A 22,986-nucleotide genomic window follows, 5' to 3' on the forward strand; every position below is an offset into this window, starting at 1 on the left:
ACTGTCACACAAAGGTCTTTTCAACAGTGCTGTTCTAGAAGATTTCCTATGTCCTTCTTCATACTTTTTCCAAATTTATTACAATATGCATTGTAGTAGATTCCTCTTATAAACAGAAAGAAACACTATGAGAAAAGAAAATGAGGTTAACAGAGGAAAGACACACACTAGAGATGCAGAGAACACATTCTCTAGAGAGAATCCAGGGAAATAATACTCTGTGGGGAAAAGCAGGAGGTCACAAGCACTCTGGGAAGAACAGGAAAGGCTAGAAAGAGAAATGGGAATAATAGACATTCCAAGGAAAGGAAAGAAAGGACACAGAAATTTCAACAGCAGGGGTGGGAAGAAAGCAATTATAGCAAGAAGTCACAGGTTCTTGTCTCTCCCCACTCACCAGCCATTACAGCTGCTGACCGCTGAGCTGGCTCAAAAGGACATTTCCCCCGGCCACTCTCAAGTCTTTCAACCTGCTGGAAACTGGACACATCCTACAGACCAGAAGGGGGCAATTGGTTTAGGGGTCACGAGGAGGTTCATGGTGAGAATTACAAAATGGTCAGATGAAGGAAAAGCCCAATTCCCATTCATCTCCCATTCCTCTGCTACCATTCCCTTATTCCTAGTCTGCTATTCCTGATGGCCCCACCCATTCCTGCATTTCCCACCTCTGCCATCCCTCTTTTCATCAGTTTATTCCTCTTTCCTCAATTTCCCTAGTACCCAACACCCTCAAGCCCTGATGAAAGAACCCCTACGATGCCTCTAGAAAACACTAAAAGGCTGAAAGGCAGATCTTTGCTCTGAAATGCTGCTGAACTGCAGGGTTTGCAACTGGCTGGAAGTGTGCTACAGAACATGGAGGACCTGGGACGAAAGCAGGCCTCCTGAGGGCTGGAGCCCTTAAGAAGAGTAAGGAAAGTACAGGCTGATAATAGGACCATCTGAAACCCAGAGAAGGGCCCTCCTCCCCGTACTCCCATCCCAAGAATGAAAGACAGGACCAGAGTCAAGGATACAGAGAAGCAGGGAAGGGAATCTGCAAAGTCAGTGAAGACCTGAAGCTCAGGTCAGAATTTGAGGATTTGGTTAAGTGCCTTCCTCATCCAGGGACTCCAGAGGGACTGACCTGGGCAGGAAGTGAGAAGTGTAAGAGTTCCACCAGGGCCAGCCAGAAATTACCTTAGCTGAGCATCCAGCATTAAGAGAGGCTTCAAGATAACATCCAAAAATGGAATGCAGGATTTCAACCTGGGACTAACACGGCAGTTAACTGTGGCTGGTTAGGAATCAAAGTTATCGCATAGAAGTGCCAGGCATGACATCTCTAGTTCACAAATGAGGGTGACATACGGTGTTGCTGGAGCCTAATTACTTTGATGGTAGTTGGAGTAGCAACATAGATATCCCCTGAGCATCAGTATACCACTGGCCCATTCTGACTGCTCATTTACTTGCTATAGTTGGCAAACAATGTTTTATTTTACTGAGAGTCTTGAAGGACGCCTGCTAAAATCAGATGTGATCTGAAGTCCCCAAAAAGGGAATACCGGGTCAAGAGAGTTTCTGGAATGGAGGACCCCAGGGAGGCACAAGCACCTCACTTGTGAGGCAGTGGGAGCATCCTAACCTAAGGAGAAAGATGACAGTTCAGTGAGAGATTACCAAGATGTCTGGGGCACATTGGACTTGGGGTTAATATCTGCTGCTGTGGCCCTTCTTACCTCTAACCTGAACTATGGCAGTAACCTTTTCTCCACACTGCCCAGCCTTACCTCCCATTTATTCTACATATCCACCCCCAATTAAAATTCCTAGACTATTAGTCACCGACTTGATAAATTTTTGAGCAAGAGAATGACAAAATGATTCATCACTGACTGGAGTACGAACTCTTAGCCCAAACTACTTATTTTCTAATACTTCTCAAAATGAACTCTTTGTCTAACCAAACTGAATCACCTGTTATTCCTGGAAAACAAACTATGTTTTCCCATCTCTATGCCTGAAACTACCGCATTATATGTCACCAAGGACTGAAAGGATGGAACCTTTTCTCAGTTCTCATTCTCTTTAATCTTAATCGATTAATCGAGTCTGATGTCTTCCAAACTCTAGTTCATGTTTGCACTTGACTGCTAGACTACCTCACAGAGATCATCTATCAGCTCCTCCAAACTTAACATGTTGACCTCAATAAAATAAAATAAAACTCAACATGTCAAAACTAGTCATCTTCCAGTTTCCCAAAATGGCATCATCACGTTATCTAGGTTTATAGCCTTTGAGCAAGTGAGTCTCCTATTAACTAGATAGGTTATGATTACTGTATGGTCAAAGTGACATTTAACTAGGATCTGAAAGGGACAAGATCATTCCACTACATTCCCTACCTAAATGTTGAGATTTTTCACTGTATCTTCATTGTGTCCATCAGCACAGTCTCTCAGCATCAGCTGTGGTGAAGGCAAGTCCCTCAAGATGAAAGTCAGGGATAGGTAGGAAGGCTCTCACTGAGCTGTGGGGTTAGAATCTGTCCTTTGGCCTTGGTCAAGAAGGGTACAGAGTACATAAAGGACCTTTCCCAGGTGGGTAGCAAAAAAAAAATATATACATATATATATATATACATGGTCTCCATTACATGAAGCAGGTCAAATGTCACAAGAGATTGAAGCCAGCTAAGGTCTTCTGGGCTGCAAGCTGGGCTAGAGGGACAGCAGAGTAGAGCAGAGCCAGACAAACCTGGATTTGAATCTTGACTCTGCCTCTCCCAGCTACATAATCTCAGAGATGGTACCTAACTTTTCAGAACTGTTTCCTTGCCTGTAAAATGGAAATAAATAAGACCTAAATATCATGATCTGATGAGAATTAAACTCAATCATGAATGTAAAGTACCCAGCACCAAGCCTGGGACAGAGTAGATACTCAAGTGAATGGGAAGTCTTGTTGTTATTGTTGTAAGTCTAACATTTTTCTCTGTCAACTGCTGGAGTTCCCTCAAGAAAACAAATTAAAATATTCTCCTCCAATGTCTGAGGAGCTGTCACTAAAGGACAGCACTCCACATCGTTGGAGCTAGTAGGTCCAGTACTTGAACTTCCCTTTGTAAGAACCTTCATTTCTCTGAGAAATCAACTATGAGCAAGTTGTTGTGTCTGGATCAGCTAGTCAAAGCTCTCAGATAATAGTTATAGATAGTCTTAAAGTCATCAGTCTGGGACATGAGAGATTCAGTGCTAAGAATAAGGCAAGAACAAGAATAAAGTAGGATAAGACAGGTAAAGGCAGGAGAGAGCATTCCGGAAGTCTAGAGGGCAGTCTCAGGCTGTGGCTTGAGGGGTTAACGTTGCTGATCTTTTTGCAGCTGTGTCCTATGTTCTTCTACAAACAAGCCTTGACCAAAGGATGGTCCTTCATTTCCGGAGCCTGCTAGATGAGAGTGTTCAGAGAAAGGGCTGGAAGTTGTAGGAGCACAGGACACGGGCCCCTGGCTTCACTCTTGGTTGCTGATGTTCCTCAAGAATAGAGATGGGTTTGAGTCGCATCAATCCTGACAGGTGCACCCAGAACATTTTCTGTCAAGATACTTAGCTAACAACTATGAGGGTCCCACCTCAGAAAGCCATGGAAGAATAGAAGGGCCTGGAAGACTAACTTGGTGCCATCTCATTGTCTATAAGCCATGGTTCTGGTATTCATACCCCTGAGCTCCCTGAAACTGTGCAGACTGGAAAAGGACAAGTATGGCAATGACAGTTCCACTGCTGCTTTGTGAGCTTTGTGAGAACTACAGGGAAACTAGACCCTCAACATTACTTCATGGGATATAGAGATTTTCAACACCACCCTGAACTGGGAAACCTTCCCAGGATACGGGAGCTATCCATACCCCAGTAGGGAGTCTATCACTGGCATTATGAAAAGAACTCAACAGAAGCCAAACTAATTCCAAAGGCAGCATAGAGAGACTAACTGGGGCAATCAAGCATATGCAACTATAGCATTCTAAGCCAGAGATATGAGGATGGTCTTTAACAAAGAAAGGTTTGGAGGTACACACTGACGAGATCCAGGTGGCAAGGATTACTGCAGGCTGCAGAAGGGTCAAGCCAAGATCTACAGTTAAGGATCAGGGTCAGGAAAGGGAGTCGTTGCACTCCCTCTTATTGCTCTATGGAGGAGAAAGCGAAGCCACTGGATACAAAGGACATATGAGGCTTTTGACTCATCCCAGGGCCTTGTCACAAATGTGTGCTGCCAGAAGTCCAGTAACTGACTACTGGTTAACTGATGGGAAAAGCTAAGGATTCAAAAATATTAAGACCTTTCCTGATATGTCACCAGTCCCAGGGACTTTTGTGGCCATGACTAGACTAGATGTGATAAGGGGTATACATGTCCCAATCCTGCCTGAGTGTAAGGGTGGAGATGCCCAGGGCTTCAAGAACAATGAACAGGACCTGGAAGAAAACATGGATGACAGAGTGTCCACCTTGAAGGCAAGATCCAGAGTATGGGATCAGGAGGGAATACATTAGTGAGTAGTAACCCCAGAGGCCATGAGAGCAGAGGGTCACAGCCCACATAGAATGAGGTTGGCAGTGGAGGTGGGAGAAGGCAGTGAGAAACAGTCACATGCTATGGGAGGAAGAATCGGGCACGGACTGTGCTGATTAAGAAATGGACCCAGGCTGCCTGGACAAAGCAAACACAGGGCAAGGGAAACATGAGCTACTGGTCTCTCTCCTAGATTTATCCTCTCCCCAGCCCAGCTAGAATCCCTAACTTCCTTCACCATCCCACTATGTCTCTCCTTACACTTTGTATACCTCACCTTCTATAGACAACCTCCCTCCCGCTTCCTTTCTTACCCTCTTTCAACAGCAGACAAAGGCTCCACCCTGTAAGGACATCCCTCACCCTCAATGCTTATCATGCACAAGGGTTGCCTTAAGCATGCACCCCATCATGGTGACTCACAGAAGACCCTTCCCATCCACCCCCCCATCACTCACAATAACCCCGCACTTCGGATCAAAAGCGAAGGTGCCACAAGTGAGGAGGTGAGAGGCATTGGCAATGGCGAGAATCTGGATAAAATTGTGACATTCATCCTGGGGGTCAGAGATGGTTAGAGAGAATCAGAAGCAGCAGGTACAAGGAAAGGTAGGGTAGTGTCAGGACAGTTAGATGCAGCTCTGGGAACAGAGATGATGGGTGATGACATGGTGTTAGAGTCCCTGCCTGGGCCCATTGGGATGGGAGCACTGCATGGGACTGACACAGAGTCAGGGCTGGGCCAAGGTCTCAACTGACATTGAGGACAAGGCCCAGATTTACACCTACCTCCTTCTTGCCTTTCTTCCTACAGTTTTGTCTGTGGGCCTCAGGCACCATCCAGTCAATCTGAGAAAGGAGGAGTGACCATTTCCCTCAGATTCACCCCCAAACCCTCCCAAGTCACGGTAGGTGACACAGTTCCACAACCCCCATCAGTTTGGGAACTTGAGAGCCATCCCCCGCCCCCAGAGCACTGTTTTTCAAACTGGAGCTCTCCACCCATTAATAAGTAATGAAATAAATTGTGAAGTCATAACCAACATTATTTTAATGAAACAATATATCAAGAATGTATCACATATAGGAGAGTAGATATTGTTTCAAGAAATGTTTCTTTCAGTACACACTTTGTGTACTGGGTCAAAATGTACCGTATATTTCTTACTAAGGGGTCGTCAAAAAGAGTCTGAAAGCTATTGCCCTAGAGTATTGTGATTCTAATGATTCCTCTGCCCACTGTCACCTAAAATCTGGCCACTGTGTCCTCCTCCCCATCATCATGAACCTCCCTCATAGCCTCCCCAGTCACCATGACCCCCCTGCCATCACCCTCAGTGGAGCCAATGAAGTTGATGATCTCCCCTTATTCATTTTCACCAACACTCCTCCTCATACAACACTCTCCCCTCACATCCCATAAAACCACCGATCTAATCACATGCTCTGGGTCTGGGGTCCTCCTCACTCCCATCTCTCACCCTGCGGGGTCTCTCCCCTGAGAAGGGCAGGGATAAAGCGAAGATGGTGTCCCGGGCGCCGACATAAAGCATGTGGGAAGCAGGATCCACGAGGAGAACAGAGTAATTGTATGTCTGAGGGACGGTGAATCGGGTGAGATAGGAGTCAGCCTCTGGCAGGGAGAGAGGGTGAAAGGGGACAGTGACATCAGGCATCGTTTCATAAGGGTTGGGTTCACAAGGGCAAAGCCAAAGGGGACAACTTGTTTTCTTCCAAGTACCATTTATTTAGCAGCCATCAGGGGAAAAACAGAGCTTTGGTGGGTCAAATCTACACATGCCCAGAGGTAGCTAACTGATAAGGCCAGAATATTAGCATACAATCCTGTCAAGTATGCTTTTTCTATAAAAATAGAAGACTTTATTAAAATAAAGCATAAATATTAAGTCTGTAATTTCTATTCATGGCAACATGATATATAATTTGAAAACACCTATAGGAGGTACGAGTACTTTCCTCTCTGAATTTCCTTTTTTTTAAATCACTACTTACTAGTAACTTCTTTTTACTTAGAAGGGAAATGCTTCACTCTTTTCACTTTAAGAGACTATCTCCTCTCTTTCCCACCATACTTGACCTCCCCTCCATTCCACCCAAAAAGGTAGCGAGTGTAGTAGGCAAGAGTATGTGCTTTAGAAATGGATCAGCCAGAGTTTAAATGTGGTTCTTTCACCTACCAGCTGTACAATCTTGAGTAAGTTACTTGCCCTCTCTGAGCATCACTTTCCTCATCACCACCATCCAGGGTTGTATGGAGAATTAAATGAGATAACATATGTGGAAGCACCTGACACATACTACAAGATTCACAAATGGGTCCCTTCTTCCCTCCTTAGGCACATGCTCTGTTTTGGCCAAATCTAAACCTCACAGTAGCACTCAAAACTCTTATCCATTTAAAGATTATAACAAATAAGTCAGCATGAATTTACCTTCTTAGCTCAACCTCTGGCTCTGGGGACCCTATCTCTGCACCAATACAACTCCGTTCTAGCTGCTTCATCTGCTCAGCTATCCTCAAGAATGACAGAATGGCCAGCAGCCATTCACTCCCAGATGTACTGGTGTATGGTGGCCCACTCACCCATCCTCCCACACCCATACTCAGGACTGTGCTGTATCCTGCCTCTTCTCTCATGATTCGTAATAAGCCCTGGATCACTCAACCTCCCTTTGTATCCCCAGCTCTGCTTCACCTTGCCATCTAGACCTCTCTGGATTCCTGGAGATCAACCCAGCCTGGCAACCTCAACTCTGTGTTGTGGCTGTTACTCCAGCAGAGTCTGAAAGCCAAGGCTCTGACCACAACTTGATCTTCTGGAGTCATGGCATCCCTATATGTATGTTATCAGTCTGAAGTTTAGACTCTAAATTACTTTTATCCAGTGGTGAGTTTTTACCAACAGGTTGTACTCTCTGCTTCACTGGTTCTGTTTGCCCAGGACGCTATCACTCAATGCCCCCTGAGAAGAAAACAAAGTCCATGGCCATTCTCAGAGAGCCTTTAGCAGAGAGCCTTTGAACTGTGAATCACATCAATGACTACTTTTAACCCTGTAGCATCCCCTGGCTTCTTCCACATCTTTTGAAAGGACCACATCTCCCTCCTTCTTTTTTTCTCCTGAAGATTTTCAAAATCATTTAAACAGAATTTTAAATCAACTCGTTGAATGGTTTCCCAATATTCATTGTGGGGAATAAGCAGAGGGAGCAGGGAACGTTTAGGAAGTCAGGAGAGTTATGATGGAGCGCATAATGGGAGGATGGGAGCTGGTGTCAGAGAAGTGAGAGGACTGGGAAGTGGGTTAGGGAGATTAGGGCTACGAGCAGGGCAAAAGGCTTGGAGAAGGGAGAACTGATGATAAGGGAATGAATTTGAGAAGCAGGTCGATGGAACTGATGAGCTGGTAATCAGAAGGATGGGCGGTTGGAGTAGAATGAAAGACCAATGGGTTTGGAAGCACAAAGGGTGTCAAGCCGGCGTGACCGACTCAGGTGTATGTGCGGGAACCGGGAAATAAGGGAGAGGGACTTTCGAAACGGCCGACCTCGGGCAGCCCCCACCTCCTCCCTGGGCCTCAACGTCCGCACTGGGGGCCTTCACTCTCCCGCAGGTCTGCGAATAAGGGGCCTCAGAAGCCGCCTGGGCGTGTCACGCGAGCCGAGGCGTGAGGCCTGCGCCCAGGATGCGGTGGAGCAGCGCCGCGTGGGGGACCCGCCCGGACCTGGCGGGGCGTGGGCGGCGCGGGACAGAGCGCGCAGCGCTAGGAGGCCCCGGGGTGCGGCGGTCCCACTAGGGAGGGCAGGGGGGTGCGGGCACCTGCGGGCGGGGCCTGGGCGCGGCGCGAAGGTCTGCGGGGGAGGGCGCCCGCGCCTTACCGGAGATGGGAAGCGAGGTCCTGGGCACCGAGCGGGGGACGCGGCCGCACACCGGGCCGCTCAGCACCGCCAGCAGGAGCAGCGGGAAGGGCGAGGCCGAAGGCGGCCCGGGGCCCGGGCGGGGCCGCGCGGCAGACGCCGGCATCTTCGGTTCCGCCTGGCCGCCGAGCGGGGCGCGCCCTGCCGCCTCCACCAAGAGCGGCGGCGCCGCCGGCCTCCGCCCCACTGCCTTCTCCCCAGCCGAGTTCGGCCTGCGGCGGCCGGACCAAACGCAACCCGGCTCCGCCCTTTAAAGAAGGGACCAATGTTCGGGCCGATTTCCTCCTCTAGCCAATCGGGGATGAGTGGTGGCGGGGCTAAGAAGCCCTAGAGCCCGACGCAGGTAGAGAAGCAGCTGGACCCAGGTGTAGGTGGGAGTCCTACCTCGGAACTGGTCTGGAGGTGTCCTTCGCAGGTTTGCTCGGGCCTTTCTAAAAACTCAAATTTTCATATCTGTGCCAATAGGGAAAGCATGTGGGTAAATGGGTACACGCACCAAGTTTCTCAGAATTACTACTTTTGCAGACATTTAGTGAAGGCTTTGTGCCAGCCACAATGCAAAACACACAAAAAACGACAACAAAAAAATACAATAATACAAAAAATCATAGTCCTTGCCCTTAGAGAGCTCACAGTGTAATGAGACAGACATGTAAACAAATAACTGCAAATAGATAATCACAATACAAAGTGACTCATGTTTGCTATAATAACGTGCAATAAGTGCTCAGAAGGGATAGGTTTTGCCTGAGAAAATAAGGAAATTTTCACAGAAGTGACATTTGAACTGAGTGTTTGAGGATGAGTTGGCCTTTTAGGGCAAGAGGCAAAAATGGACATGTCCGCTTGGCTATCCTACAGACAAGACAAACATAGGGCCTGAACATAACTCACTCTCTCACATCCAAATCCCTGCTCCTTCTTCAAGCATTTAATCCTCCAATTTATAGTCTTGCAGGTAATTCTTGCTTTCTCCTCTTTCATTCCTCGTTGTATTAGTTATCGAGGCTTATCAGAAGAAGCTTAGCTGGGTGGTCGGCTCCCAGTCTCTCATGAGGTTACTGTCAAGATATTGGATGGGGCTGCTGTCGTCTGAAGGCTTGACTGGGGCTGAAGGATCTACTTCCAGGATGAGTTACTTCCACGCTGGAAAATTGATGCTGGCTGTTGGCAATAAGTCTCAATTCTTATCCATATGGACCTTTCCATGAGGCTGTTTGAATGTCCTCATAACATGGAGTGGCTTCCTCAAATCAAGTGATCCAAAAGAGCAAAGCGAAAGTCACAATGTCTTTTATGACCTAGCCTCACAAGTAACGTACAATCATTTCTGCCATATTCTATTGATTACACAGGCCAACCTGGATGCACTGTGGGAAGCGACTACACAAGGATGGAATATGAGGATTTCAAGGGGCCATCTTGGAAGCTGCCTGCTACATCCACATGCAAGCAGTCACCATGTCCTGATAATTCTGCCTCATACACAAATCCATTCTTTTCTGTCCGTTACTGTCATAGTTCGAGACTTCATCATCACTCACCTAGACTATGCAATAGTTTCATTTAAAAAAAAAAAAAAAAAAGCACCCTATCTCCAATCTCTCCCCTTTGGGATTGGCAGAAAGGGTAATCTTTCTGAAGTGCAAGTTCTGGTTTATTCATTCAATAGTTATTGAGGGCCTACTATCTGCTAGGCATTTTGGTAAGCACCAAAGATAAGAAGATGGTTAAAATATGATGTCTGAATTCAAATTCCTTTGTCTAGAAGGGAAATTAGATATTTGAGATTGGTTCATCAAATCTTCTCTCTGAAACCTTCTTTGTAACACACTAGCCTCAACGCAATGGGACCTTCCTCTGAGCTTCTTCCTCTAGCACTGATATATGCCTTTCCCTAGCTGCTCCTCAGCAATCTACCCTAGGCCTTCGTCCCTCCTCTGAACATGGTTTAGGCATTGATTGTCTTTTGATTTTTTCAAAACTCTTTTTCAAATTTTTTGACAGCAATACACAATAAGAAGTTCATTTTACATTGCAACCTAGTCACACGAGTATATACATTCATAATATATTAGTAAACTTTTCACAAAGTCACACATTATAATTAGTTCAAGAGCTAAACCCTGATATTTTCTATTGTATTGCATGTTATTCTATTTTGTTTTTTTAAATTCTGGTTGCAACCCACTGAATTGATTTTGCTACCTATTAATGGGCCAAAATCCCCACTTTGAAAAAAGTTGCTGCTCTAGGTAGTCTCATTCATACTAATTTAACTAATAGCTATTTCTTAAATCTACATCTCTAGTCTAGAATTCTCTTTTCAGGTTCCAACACATACATCCAACTGCATATTGAACTTGATTTCAGCATGTCCAAAACTGAGTTGTCATCCTCACCTCCACACCAGCCTGAGTAACTGGGTGGTAGATGGTAGAAACAAGTTTCCTATCTCTATATATAGCACCACTGTCTTTCCAGCTGTCCAAGCCAGAAACTTTGCATTCATTTATTCAATATATTCATTGAATGCCTACTATGTTCTAGGCTCTGTCATTCTAGATTCCTCCTAAGCAATCCAATCAATCACCAAGACTTATTATTTTTAACCCCTAAATATCTCCACCACATCTCTGCATCCCCCTACCAACACCCTAATTCAAACTACCATCATCTCTTGCCTGGGCTACTTCCTACTCCAGTCTTACCTCCATGCCCAGCCACCACCACCCCAACTCCAGCCCCCAATCCATTCCCCTTAGGGCAGATAGAATGTTCTCTCCAATACACAAATCAGATCATATCACTCCTCTGCTTAAAACACTTCAGTCCAGCTCCCCACCTCACCTTTGCTATGGGATGAAATCCAAAATCCTTAATATAGTCCACAAGACCTTACATGTTCTGGCCCCTTGACTACCTCTTCCATATACTATGCTCCAGGCTAGCTGAGTTTATTCATTCCCTCAGCATCCCCTCTCTTGGAGTGCTCTCCATGCCCCTTGCTTGGCTAACTCCTATTCACTTCATTGATTCAGCTCAGAATGATAATCCCTTTCTCCAAAAGGCCTGCCCCAAATCTCCAAGTCTATGCTTTCCTATGTGCCCCCATAACCTTGTTGTTTCCACTGCTGTAGTTCATATGACAGCACATTGCCATTGACTGTCCTCCATAGACTTTAAGCCCCAAGAGGGCAGATGTGATTTTATTCTCAGAGCCTAGCACAGTGTCTGGCATATAGTAGGCAGTCAGTAAATATTTGGTGAATGTTTGCTTAATACCTTTATTGGTGCTTATTACATTTGTCTGGAATTACTTGTTCAAATATTCACGTCAGTCTGGGTCCTCCAAGAACCAGATACTAAGACAAGATTAAATTTACAAGGATTTTATAGGCAAAACACCTATGAGAGAAAATGAGGAAGAAGCCAGGAAAGGCTTCCAGAGCAGTCAGATGTGGTGCAAGTCTGACCCCAAGTGAAGACAAGAGGGAAGGAAGCATTCTGAAAATTCAGCAAGGCTGTTGAGGAATCATCGAGCCAAAGCCGCCCATGAGAGGAGTCCCATGTCTCCCAGGAATAAGTCTGCCTTAATATCCCGGCCATACTCAGTCATCGACTGGGAGCAGCCTGTGGGAAATGTGGTCTCCATGCTATCATGGCAGTGGATTTTTAAGGCAGCAACTGACACTGTTGGTCAATACCCTCCTTGTAGTTGAAAGTCTGCAAGGACTTTCTCAGCAATTATAGTTTGTCATCCTCAGAGTTTAGTGGGGTTTTCAGGGAATCATGTCATAGTCTTCCATGTCTGGCATGGTTCTTGGCACATTTTTTCAATAAATACCACTCCAGACAGATAAGACAACTTATAGACAGTACAGAGATAAATTTATTATAGCTGGCAGCAAAAGGTGGTGTTGACTTGAAAAGCTTCAAAACAAGTGTATTTGGGAATCGCCAAAAGAATTGCAATTCACGATGTGCCTACTATGGTAAACCATAGGCAACTCCAAAAAAGAAAGAAGGGGAGCTGCCTTTATAGAGAAAAAGAGGGAGTAGGGAAGGGCTGTCCCATAGGAAAGCCCACTGGGGAAAAGTAACAGTTCAGGGCAGCAACGGATTCTCATTGGCTGAGCTGGGCATTTCTCACTGGCTGGGCCATTGCCAGGTGGGGAGAGAAATCTTCCTTCAGTAGTGAAGTAGTTTTACTTTCCGTGGAAGAGGCAAGCCTCTGTCTCTGCCTGTTTGGTGAGTTGACATGTGTGATAGGGCATGAGAGCTCCCTCTTCAGGCCTTCCCGACCCCAATTTAGTTAAGGTTTCTTTTATTAATTTCCACAGTGGTGTGGGTTGGAGTTAGAGTAAGGGTATTGTTGGAGTTGAGCCTGGTAAGGTAGCTGGGGTCAGTTATAATAGTTGTAACCAGAAAGGAAACACAAACAGTTTTTAAGCCAAAGAATGACATGACCAAATATATTTTTACAAGGACAATTCTAACATCATTGAAAGGATAATCTGGAGATCAGAGACTGGAAGACTAATTTGGACTATGTGGGAAAGACCTGTTGAGAAGCTATCCCTTATATTGAAACACAGGAAGTCTGTTGGACATCAGATTACAACACTGGGACACTTGGGTTAAATATTTCTGGTTTTACTCTGAGGAGCTGTTGAGAGGAGCACAAGTGGTTTAGAGGGACTAGAACATAGGCAGGTGGCTCTTTTCCTATTGGTGCTATCCTATCCTGAACCACTCATTGGTAAACTGACCTTCCCTCCCGCAACCTACATCTCAGGCAATAAACTGAGTGGGGGAAAACTAATCATAAAGAGGGGAAAAATAATCATAAAATGTCCATTTCCGGTTTGGTACTAGCATTACCTTTTCTTCTCCTGTGGGCTAATTCAGAGACGAATGTTCATCCAACAAGACAGAGCTGAAGACCCAGACCAGCCAACTAATAAGGACCAGGACACTCCTATCCCCAACTGGCTCTTGTCAAAGGGACTATAGGAATTAACAGCCAGTGAATGAGAATGAGTATGAGTCACAGGGGCAGACCCCCTTGGAATGTAGAGGCTTGAAAAGACTTAAAAGAACTCCCAGAGGGAAGACTAAACTCTAACTTCCCTGAGAGCGGGGACCATTGTTCGTGTGACCACTCTATCCCAGTCCTAGCACCGTGCCTGGCACACAGTGTGCTCTCAACAAATATTTATTGAAGAGTGACTGAATGAGTGAATGAATGACGTGGAAGAGAAAGGTTAAAGCCACCGGAATGTTTCATGGGAGGAGCTAACGAGGAAGTGTCAGCTTTAGCATAATATTGTCCACAGAGATCCAAAACTCTACCTCAGGGCCAAAGAAGGGCGGTTTCCGGCGCCGGGGCCTTGGAGAGCGCGTCCGGAGGAGCGTCCTGGGGCGCAGCCTGAGGCGGGCCCTGAGGCGGCGCTCGCAGAGCCCTGACGCCGCCGGCCTGCGGGGGGCGCCGTCGGCGGCGCAGGCGCACACGGAGAGCAGGAAGGACCAGGTAAAGGGGCTTTTACCTTCCTAAGGACGGCGGGGCGTCCGCACTGCTCCTAAGCTGGGGCAGGGGCAGGTCTGAGGGCCTCAGGGAGGGAAGACAGCCCCGAGGGCGGGCAGCGCCTCGCGGAATGGGCTTGGGCCGAGCTCGCGCCTGCCCTCAGGGCCCACCTGAGGCCTGGCCGGTGCCTGGGCGGGAGCGACGCCCAGAGGCCCAGCTCTCCCTCGGGTCCGAGTCATCCCTCCGCACACGTTTCTGAGGACAGGACAGGACAGGACAGGCAGCCGCCGGTGTCCTCAGCGGGCTCTCGGGGGCCTAGGGGCTGGGCCGCCCGTCCGTCAGGCGCGGTGGGTGCTGTGCCTACGGCCCACGACAGTAGGGGGCCCGCGAAAATATTTTTAACTTCTCGTAAAGTCGGAAGAAACCAAAAAACCCTTAGGGTCGAAGAAAATGTTTCCTTTTTTTCTTACCTCAGAAAAAAAAATGAAATTTTTGGGATCCACGAAAATCTTTTAATTTTTCTCTTTTAAATGAGGAAGGGGCCCTTGAAGGCAACAGTGCTTAGGATCCACGAAATTTTTAATGCAGCCCTGCAGGAGGGAGCACCGTTGAATCATTTATCCAACACACAAAGTGTCCAAGGGCTATAAAAGCATGGTATAGGTGCTTTTATGAGGGCGTGTAGAGGGGCCTAACATAAGACCTAAAGGATGAGTAGGGTGAAGGAGGGGGAAAGCTTAGAAAAGAATGTCCGGCAGCAGGATCCACAGGCAGAGGCCAAACCCATTTGTGGAGCTGAAAGCTGCCCCAGGGACAGGGGTGGGATGGGAAGGGGCTGGGCAGGGATGGCATGGCAGGAGCATGGAGAATTGGGAAGGAGACACATGCAGAATTTCGGAGCCAGGGTCAAGATTTAAGATTTTGTTCTAAGTGTGATTAGAAGCCATTGGTTTTTAGTAAGGGAGTAACTTGACGGCTTTTGGTGGTTCGAGGCCCAGTTCCAGGTTTAACCAGTTTGCAGGGGGACACCAATAAGTGAGTGTTCTTGGGAAAAGTGAAGAGTATAGGGTCAGAAATAGTCAGATGCTGCTTATTACTATGGCCAGATGCATCAGATGCATTAATTGATCGCGTTTGAGCATGTAGGGAAGACAGCTGTCTCTTATGTCATTTAAAGTACAGTCTTGGAATTGCACATAAGTGTGGGATCTAAAAAGGACTGTGCAAGCTGAAATGCTTCAAAGTGATCTTATAACCAATGGAAAAAAATTATATTTGTTCTGGAACCTCTCAAAATTGTTGAAAAACATTAAAAGCTCTCTTACTCTCAGTTATAAGTGTACAGGGAAATGAAAAATAGTAAAACTGGTATCTATTTAGCACACTGTAATTTGAGACATTAGAAACATTGAGAATTAAAGTGTTTTATTTCTTTGTAAAAAACTTATCAAGAGTGGTTCGAACAGTGCTTGTGCTTGTCTTCTCGTGGTATAACTTAGGACAGAGCAAGCATTTTTTCTGTGTCTTACCAAATTGTGATACTCCTGAGTGCCAATCAGCTTCCATCATTTTATCCTTTGTGCTTTCAATTTTATAAAATATCTCCAAGAGTTCCTTTAATAGGAAGTGTTTTGCCAGTGGCACTTTCTCTGGGACATCTTCAAACTCTTTGTCACAACCACTTTCCTCATTTATGCTGATAAGTTCACCTTCATTGAGTTCTTCTGGCTGCTTGTCTATAGTCTGTCAAATGGCAGCATTGTCAATATTCTCACAGTCAGCTTTCCTCTGTAACTCCCTTTTTGTTCCAATCAACTTTCACTTTCAGCATTACCACTTACTGTTTCTTTGCTACACTTTCATCTTTGTTGGCCAATTTCTTCTTTTAATTATCCACTTTTGTAAAATGTCATATGGGTTTATCACTAGAAGACAAGGAGGTAAAACAACTACACACTTTGCTGTCTGTGCTTAAACTGAGATCTGCAGTGACCAGTCACCAACAAACTTTGAAAGAAGTGACGTAATTGATCACTGATTATGATGTGCACCTGTTATGCAGTGATTTGTGGACTCAAGAGCCAGCTGTGATTTGTACTTTATGTAATTACAGTTAATATTCTATGGCAACTGACATTTGAACTGTGTTGATGAGCGACTGGTGTTAATTAACTAAACTGTAGTAACTGAGATTTGTATATATTGGAAACATGCAAAGTTAGAACTGCCTATACTCTAAAATGACAAGAGTTTCAGATGTGAGGGAAGATAGAGAGGAATAGCAGTTCATTCTACATTAAATAAGCCTCTGTCTGGGTACCTGTTTGTCTATGTGAATCTGTATGTCAGTGTCAAATTCAGCATTACATTGGTCCCATGCACTTAATTTTCCAGTACACTTAAAAGATATTTATATGTGCTTTCTTGGTAGACACATAGGTCACTGATTTGGATTTCTTGTTCAAGATTACTTTTGTCAGATTAGCATATCCATTCATTTATGTGTTTTGCTATACCCAGCACATAATTGGAGCTCAGTAAAAAATTGTTGAATGAACAAATGCTAACTTCCCCTATCCAAAAAGGAAAGTTTGAGGGGAAATAACTTCACAGATTCATTTTGGGAAGCACATTTATCTCTGCACTCTTAGATCATTTTTAAAAATACTAAATTCCAACGTGTTTCTAAAAGTTATCATAAATATTCTTTTGTTGGACTCAGGGGAAATCAAAGAAGCTTTTATTTTCCCTGCATTCTTTAGCTAAAAAACAATTATATGGAATCATTTTAGTTCCCAGAGGTGGGGACATGTTGTTTTCAATCTAAAAAATATTTTCTTTTATGATTATCCTAACGTCCTTTTTGAAAGATTTTTATTGTTAAATATAGAGAGAGAAAATTTTATAAAACACGAACACATTGTTTAATAGTTATAAAGTGAGCACCTATGTAACCACAATACAGATCAAGAAATAGAACATTGCCAACACCCTAGAACCACCCCTTTTGTTCCTTTTTAATCATAATGCCCTCCTTCCTTTCCAGAGAAAATCTTTACCCTAATTTTTGTGATAATCATTCCCTTGCTTTTGTAAAACAGTTTACCATTATGTACTCATCCCTAAGCAATGTCATTATTTTTGCTTACTTTTTACATCTGTATAGATGGAATCATACTATATGTATTCTTTGTGTCTTGCTCCTTTTAATCAATATTAGGTTTCTTAGAGTCATCCATTTTGTTGCATGTAACTCTAGCTCATTCATTTTCATTGCTGTATGTGTAAATATATCAGAATTTATCCATTCTAGTGTCGATTGACATTTGTTTTTGCAGTTTTGTGGTAATTGTAAACGAGACTGTTATGAATAGTCTTTTTGCAGCTATGATCTGACTTTGTTCATGTATCCTGGTGCATGTCATTATTCACAGATTATATGACTGTGAACAAAAACTTCAAAAGGATCTACAGGTAAATTATTATAATTAGCAAGAGAGTACAGCAAGGTTGTTAAATACAAAATCAATATACAAAAATCAGTTTTATTCTATACATTAGCAACAAACTAAAAATGAAATTTAAAAAGATGTCATGTAAATTAACATTTAAAAAATAACATCTCTAAGAATAAAATTTAACAAAAGATGAGCTCTTTTGGGGAAAACTATAAAACTGTATATTCTTTTAGATTTTCTGTATACATGATCATATCATCTACCCACAATGACAGTTTTATTTCTTCCATTGCAATGCCTTTTCTTTATTTGTCTTGCTTTATTGCTACCTTCACTACAGTGTTGAATAGAAGTGATGGTAGCAGGCTTCTTGTCTTGGGCAGTTGTCAACATCACCGTTAAAAATATTTGCTCTAGCTTTTGTAAACATATTTTATCAGATTATTTCTATCATCTATTCCTAGTTTAATGAGATTCTTTATCATGCATGAACATTGATTTTAACAAAGGCTTTTTCTGCATCTAATGAGATGATCATATTTTTCTCATTTAATCTTTTAATGTGATGAATGTGACTTTTTCTAATGTTATATCAACTTTGCATTCTTGAGACAAACCTAACTGGGTCATGATGTGTTATTCTTTTTATATATTGCTGTTTTCAATCTACTTATGTTTTGTTTAGGATTTTTACATCCAAGTTCATGGATGAGATTGTCCTATAATTTTTTTCTTATAATACTCTTATCTGATTTTGGTATCAAATGTTATGCTACCTAGTAAAATTAATTGAGTGGTGTTGCCTCTCCTGTTCTCTGAAAGAATTTAAGATTGAAATTCTTGGTCTTTGAGAGTTTGATAGAACTTGTCAGTGGAATCATCTGGCCCTGTAGTTACTTTGTGGCAAGATATTTGACTACCAATTAAATTTCTTCAATGATTATAGACTATTTAGGTTTTTAAATTTTCTTTTTGATTTGAATTGGTTAGAGATTTTTTTTTAGGAACTTATCCATTCTATCAAACTTATTGGCATAAAGTTTTTCAGTATATCCTATTATGATCCTTTCCATGTTTGATCATTTTTAATGATGTCCCCTTCTCATTCCTAATATTGGTTTAGTGTTCTCATTTGTTTTCCTTTCCTAATCTGAGCCCTGGGGAGAAGTGTAAGTAGCCAGTAAAGAAAGAAGGCAAGGGTGTTGGAGGCAGAGAAAGAAGCATGAGGAAATGCACTGAAGTGTGTGGTATATTTGGTTTTATTTTGGTGAAAAACTTGAGGTGAAGAATAGCCTCCAGTGAGGCCGACGATCAAGCCGTGAAGGATCTTGAATGGGTCTTGAAGGGGAAAACGTGGTCATATTTTCATCTTTAAAAATTACTATGACATGCCACAACTAGGAGGACCCACAACTAAAGATATACAACTATGTACTGAGGAGATTGGGGGAGAAAAAGCAGGGGGGAAAAAATGAAGATTGGCAACAGTTGTTAGCTCAGGTGCCAATCTTTAAAAAAAAAAAAAAAAAAGAAGGCCAATCAGAAACATCTAAAAAAAAAAAGAATTACTATGTACCAAATAAACACTGTGCTAAGCACTGATAAGTAAAGTTGATGAGACAGGTTCTCTTCTCTTGGAAAGCTCACAATATAAGTGGGAGAGGCAGTCATAGAAACAAATTAAAATTCAGTACAATAAGTGCAATAAAGAAACAAAGTTTCTGAGGGCAGATAGCTTACTTTGAGACTGAAGTTTGACTTTTGTGTAACTTTTTGTTTAGTTCCACTCAGCCTCTCCGAGCATTGTCAGCCTTACATTACAGGCAAACCTCTAGAGCCCTTGGGAACTGTTAAGATGGGATAGCCTAGAGAAGCTTAAGTTAGCACCCAGTCTGACTCCTTTCTGGACTTAGTCCCCAGGACCTGTGTTCTTTGTTTCAACATGGCATATAATTCAGTTTTGTGAAAGCAAGGGATTTCTCTTTCCTTCCCTATAGGTGTAGAGAACATCCAGATAGTGGCTGCTGTTCCACCTAGCTGCCATGTATCACAGACGAACTTCCGTTAAAGGACCCTCTGCTCCCACGCAGATTTACCAGCAACCTCCGAGGCTTCTCATTATGCATATCGCTCTACCATCCTGGGCTGACATCTGCTCAAACCTCTGTGAGGCTCTGCAGAACTTTTTCTCTCTAGCCTGTAGCTTGATGGGCCCCAGCCGCATGTCCCTGTTCAGCTTATACATGGTACGGAATCAGCATGAATGCGTCCTCCCCTTTGTGGTGAGTATAACTATGTTTGTTAATTCTATCCTGAAAGCAAATATGAAGTTTCTAGAGCAGATAGCATGGTTATTATTACTTACAGCAATAATTGGGCCCATTTCCCACACTCAGTACCCCACAGGCAACGCAATGAGAGCCAATTGTCATCTTGCACATGGGGCATTTATACTGCAGAAGAGAAACCCCAAAATTAATATGGGAGTTAAAATAGGCCACATCTTGCCCCCCTCCACTCCTGAGAGAGGGAGAGAAACCTTGGCATTTATAGTCCTTTGGAATGTAAGCAGCTGATCCCTTTTATCCCCTTTTGAAATGCAAACACAAGGAAATAAGTCTGAATTTCTTCAGAGGTCTCTAGCTATTCAATCACCCTTTAACTTCCAAGACTGTTCTTTAACCCAGATTCTAGTTTCTTTGCTCAGAAAGCCCTAACTGTACAGAAACATGAAAATATTTTCTCTGCAGTTCCACATGAAACTCCCCGTAGAGTTTTAGAAGGAAAGACTGGGCCGGGGCAATGCTTTTGCAAAGTTCCCTCACACATAAACAACTGTATCTCTTCCTCCTCAAACAAATTCAAATCTTCACTTTCTCCCCTATTCAAAGTTCAGAATCACAGGGACGAGAGAGACTTCAGAGGTTCTAGCGCATCCCCTTCCTGAGGCAGCCTTGCTGCTGGGTTAGTCAGAGAAGGCCTAGTGGAGAGCCAGGACTTTTATCCTTACCTAGTATGAATAAAACCTCCTCCCCTGTAGTGTCCATGGAAGCCATGTGGGAGCCCAGACTCCTGCCCCGCCCCCCACCCAACATTAACAAGGTATCTCTCCCTCTCCCTGTTGAGGTAGTGTTGGAGGAGGCAGAGTGGAGGCCATGGGGGGAGTGTCAGTGAAGCACCTTTTTACCTCCAAGGCAGGGTGGTATCAGTGAAGGCCTTTTGGAAAGCCAGGACTATTGTGCCTACCTGATAGTAATGAACTTCTCCACCCCCGGAGTGTCAGTGGGGACCATGTGGGGAACCTGAACTTCCACTCCTACCTGGAAGTAACAGGGTACCCTCCCTTCTGGGGTATAATCACATGCCAAATAGAGTTACACACCAACCTGGCAATAATTATGTGGAAACCTCACTTCCTCCATTGGTGCAGTGTCAGAGGAGGCCTGCTAAGGCAGAAGATTTAAACAACACCTAGAGTTATAACGTAATACCCAAAATGGCCAGAATACAATAAAAAAAAGTCACTCATCGTATCAAGAACCAGGAAAATCTCAACTTGGATGAGAAGATAAGAGACACTGACACTGAGATGATACAGATGTGGGAATTATCTAAAGAGAAGTTTGAAGCAGCCATCACAAATATGCTTCAACAAGTGGTTATGTACATGCTTGGAACAAATGGAAAAATCTAAGGTCTCACCAAAGAAATAGAAGTATAAGGAAAAACGAAATAGAAATTTTAGAACTGAAAAATACAATAACCTAAATTTAAAAAACAAAAAAATCTTCCGTGGATGGGCTCAACAGCAGAATGGAAAGGACAGAGGAAGAAATCAGTGAACTTGGAGACACAATAGAAATTACCCAGTCTGAGCAACAGAGAGAAAATAGACTTTAAAAAAATGACCAAAGTCATAGAGACATGTGAGACTATAACAAAAGATCTAACCTTCATATCATCAGAGTCTAAGAGAAAAGGAGAAGGACGGGGGGGGGGGGGGGGGGGCTGAAAAAAATTTCAAAGAAACAATCACTGAAAATTTCCCAAATTTAGCAAAAGTTATAAACCTAAATATTCAAGAGGCTGGCCAGCCCCATATGGGATAAACAAACAAACGAAAAATCTTTTCTAAGACACATCATAATCAAACTTCTTTTTTTTTTTTTTGAGGAAGATTAGCCCTGAACTAACATCTGCTACCAATCCTCCTCTTTTTTTTTTTTCTGAGGAAAACTGGCCCTGAGCTAACATCCATGCCCATCTTTCTCTACTTTATATGTAGGACATCTGCCACAGCATGGCTTGCCAAGCGGTGCCATGTCCACACTCAGGATCCGAACCTGCGAACCCTGGGCTGCCCGAAGCAGAACGTGCTCACTTAACTGCTGTGTCACCGGGCTGGCCCCCGTAATCAAACTTCTGAAAACTAAAGACAAAGAAAAACTCTTGAAAGCAGGACACGAATACCTTACCTATAAAGAAAAAACAATCAAGTAACAATAGGTTTTTAAATCAGAAACCATGGAGACCAGAGGAAGTGTCACACTTTTCAGACAGTGAAAGAAAAGAACTGTTAACTCAGAACTGTGTATCCAGTGAAAATATCCTTAAGAAATGAATCAGAAATCAAGATTCTCAAATGAAGGAAAACTAGGAGAATTGTCACCAGCAGACTTACTTTAACAGAATGGCTAAAAGTTCTTGAAACCAAAAGGAAATTATAAAAGAAAGAATCTTGGAATATCCAGAAAGAAAAAAGTACAATGGAAAGAATAAAATGTGGATGAATATAATAGACCTTCTATTGAGTTTTCTAAATTACATTTGACAATTGAAGCAAAAACTATAACATTATCTGATATGATTGTTAATGTATATAGAGGAAATGTTTATGATAAGTACACTATAAACAGGTGAGGGTAAAGAGACTTAAAGGAAGTTAAGATTTCTGCACTTCATTCAAACTGGTCAAATATTGACACCCGTAGATTATGATAAGTATATATGTATAATGTAACACTTAGAGCAACCACTAAAAAAATCTATGTGAAGAGATATTCAGAAACACTATGAAATAAATCAAAATGGAATTCTAAAAAAAAATATTCAGGTAACCCACAGGAAGATAGGTAGAAGAAAACAGAGAAATGAAAAACTGAGAGAACGAACAGAAAACAAATAAATTGGCAGGCTAACATATCAATAATTACATTAAATGTAAGTGGTCTAAATACACCAATTAAAAGAAAGAGTTTGGCAGAGTAGGAAAAAGATGACCCAACTATATCTTATCTACAAGAAACTAACTTCAAACCCAATAAAATTAAGTTGAAAGTAAAAGGATGGAAAAAGATATACCATGAAAATATTATTCAAAACAAAGCAGAGGCTGGCCCAGTGGCCAAGTGGTTAAGTTTGCATGCTCCACTTTGGCGGCCCAGGGTTTCACTGGTTCGGATCCTGGGCATGGACATAGCACCGCTCATCAGGCCGTGC

General features: G+C 43.4%; 2 protein-coding genes across 5 annotated transcripts in view; one reads left to right on the forward strand and one right to left on the reverse strand.

Annotated features, from left to right (window-relative positions):
• Positions 1-22,986, reverse strand: part of SEMA4F (ssemaphorin 4F) — an 80,064-nt gene that overhangs the window by 16,760 nt on the left and 40,318 nt on the right. The window contains exons 1-5 of one of the 4 annotated variants that reach the window (XM_046661456.1): positions 8,464-8,713; positions 6,045-6,196; positions 5,353-5,412; positions 5,022-5,120; positions 398-491 (exon numbers count right to left, since the gene is read on the reverse strand). The exons of 1 other annotated variant lie outside the window; for it this stretch is intronic. In XM_046661456.1, coding sequence (XP_046517412.1) covers positions 398-491; positions 5,022-5,120; positions 5,353-5,412; positions 6,045-6,196; positions 8,464-8,608 — 550 coding nt within the window. In that variant the 5' untranslated portion in view covers positions 8,609-8,713. Of the gene's footprint in view, positions 1-397; positions 492-5,021; positions 5,121-5,352; positions 5,413-6,044; positions 6,197-8,463; positions 8,714-22,986 lie in introns of those variants that run through there. 2 more of the 4 variants (XM_046661457.1, XM_046661458.1) reach the window with 2 other exon arrangements.
• M1AP (meiosis 1 associated protein) overlaps positions 19,530-22,986 on the forward strand; it is a 78,299-nt gene continuing 74,842 nt past the window's right edge. Inside the window, exon 1 of the mRNA XM_046661460.1 lies at positions 19,530-19,769. Within this exon, the coding sequence (XP_046517416.1) occupies positions 19,530-19,769 (240 nt within the window). The remainder of the gene's footprint in view (positions 19,770-22,986) is intronic.

This window comes from Equus quagga, chromosome 5, assembly GCF_021613505.1.
Source record: "Equus quagga isolate Etosha38 chromosome 5, UCLA_HA_Equagga_1.0, whole genome shotgun sequence".
Classification (NCBI taxonomy): domain Eukaryota; kingdom Metazoa; phylum Chordata; class Mammalia; order Perissodactyla; family Equidae; genus Equus; species Equus quagga.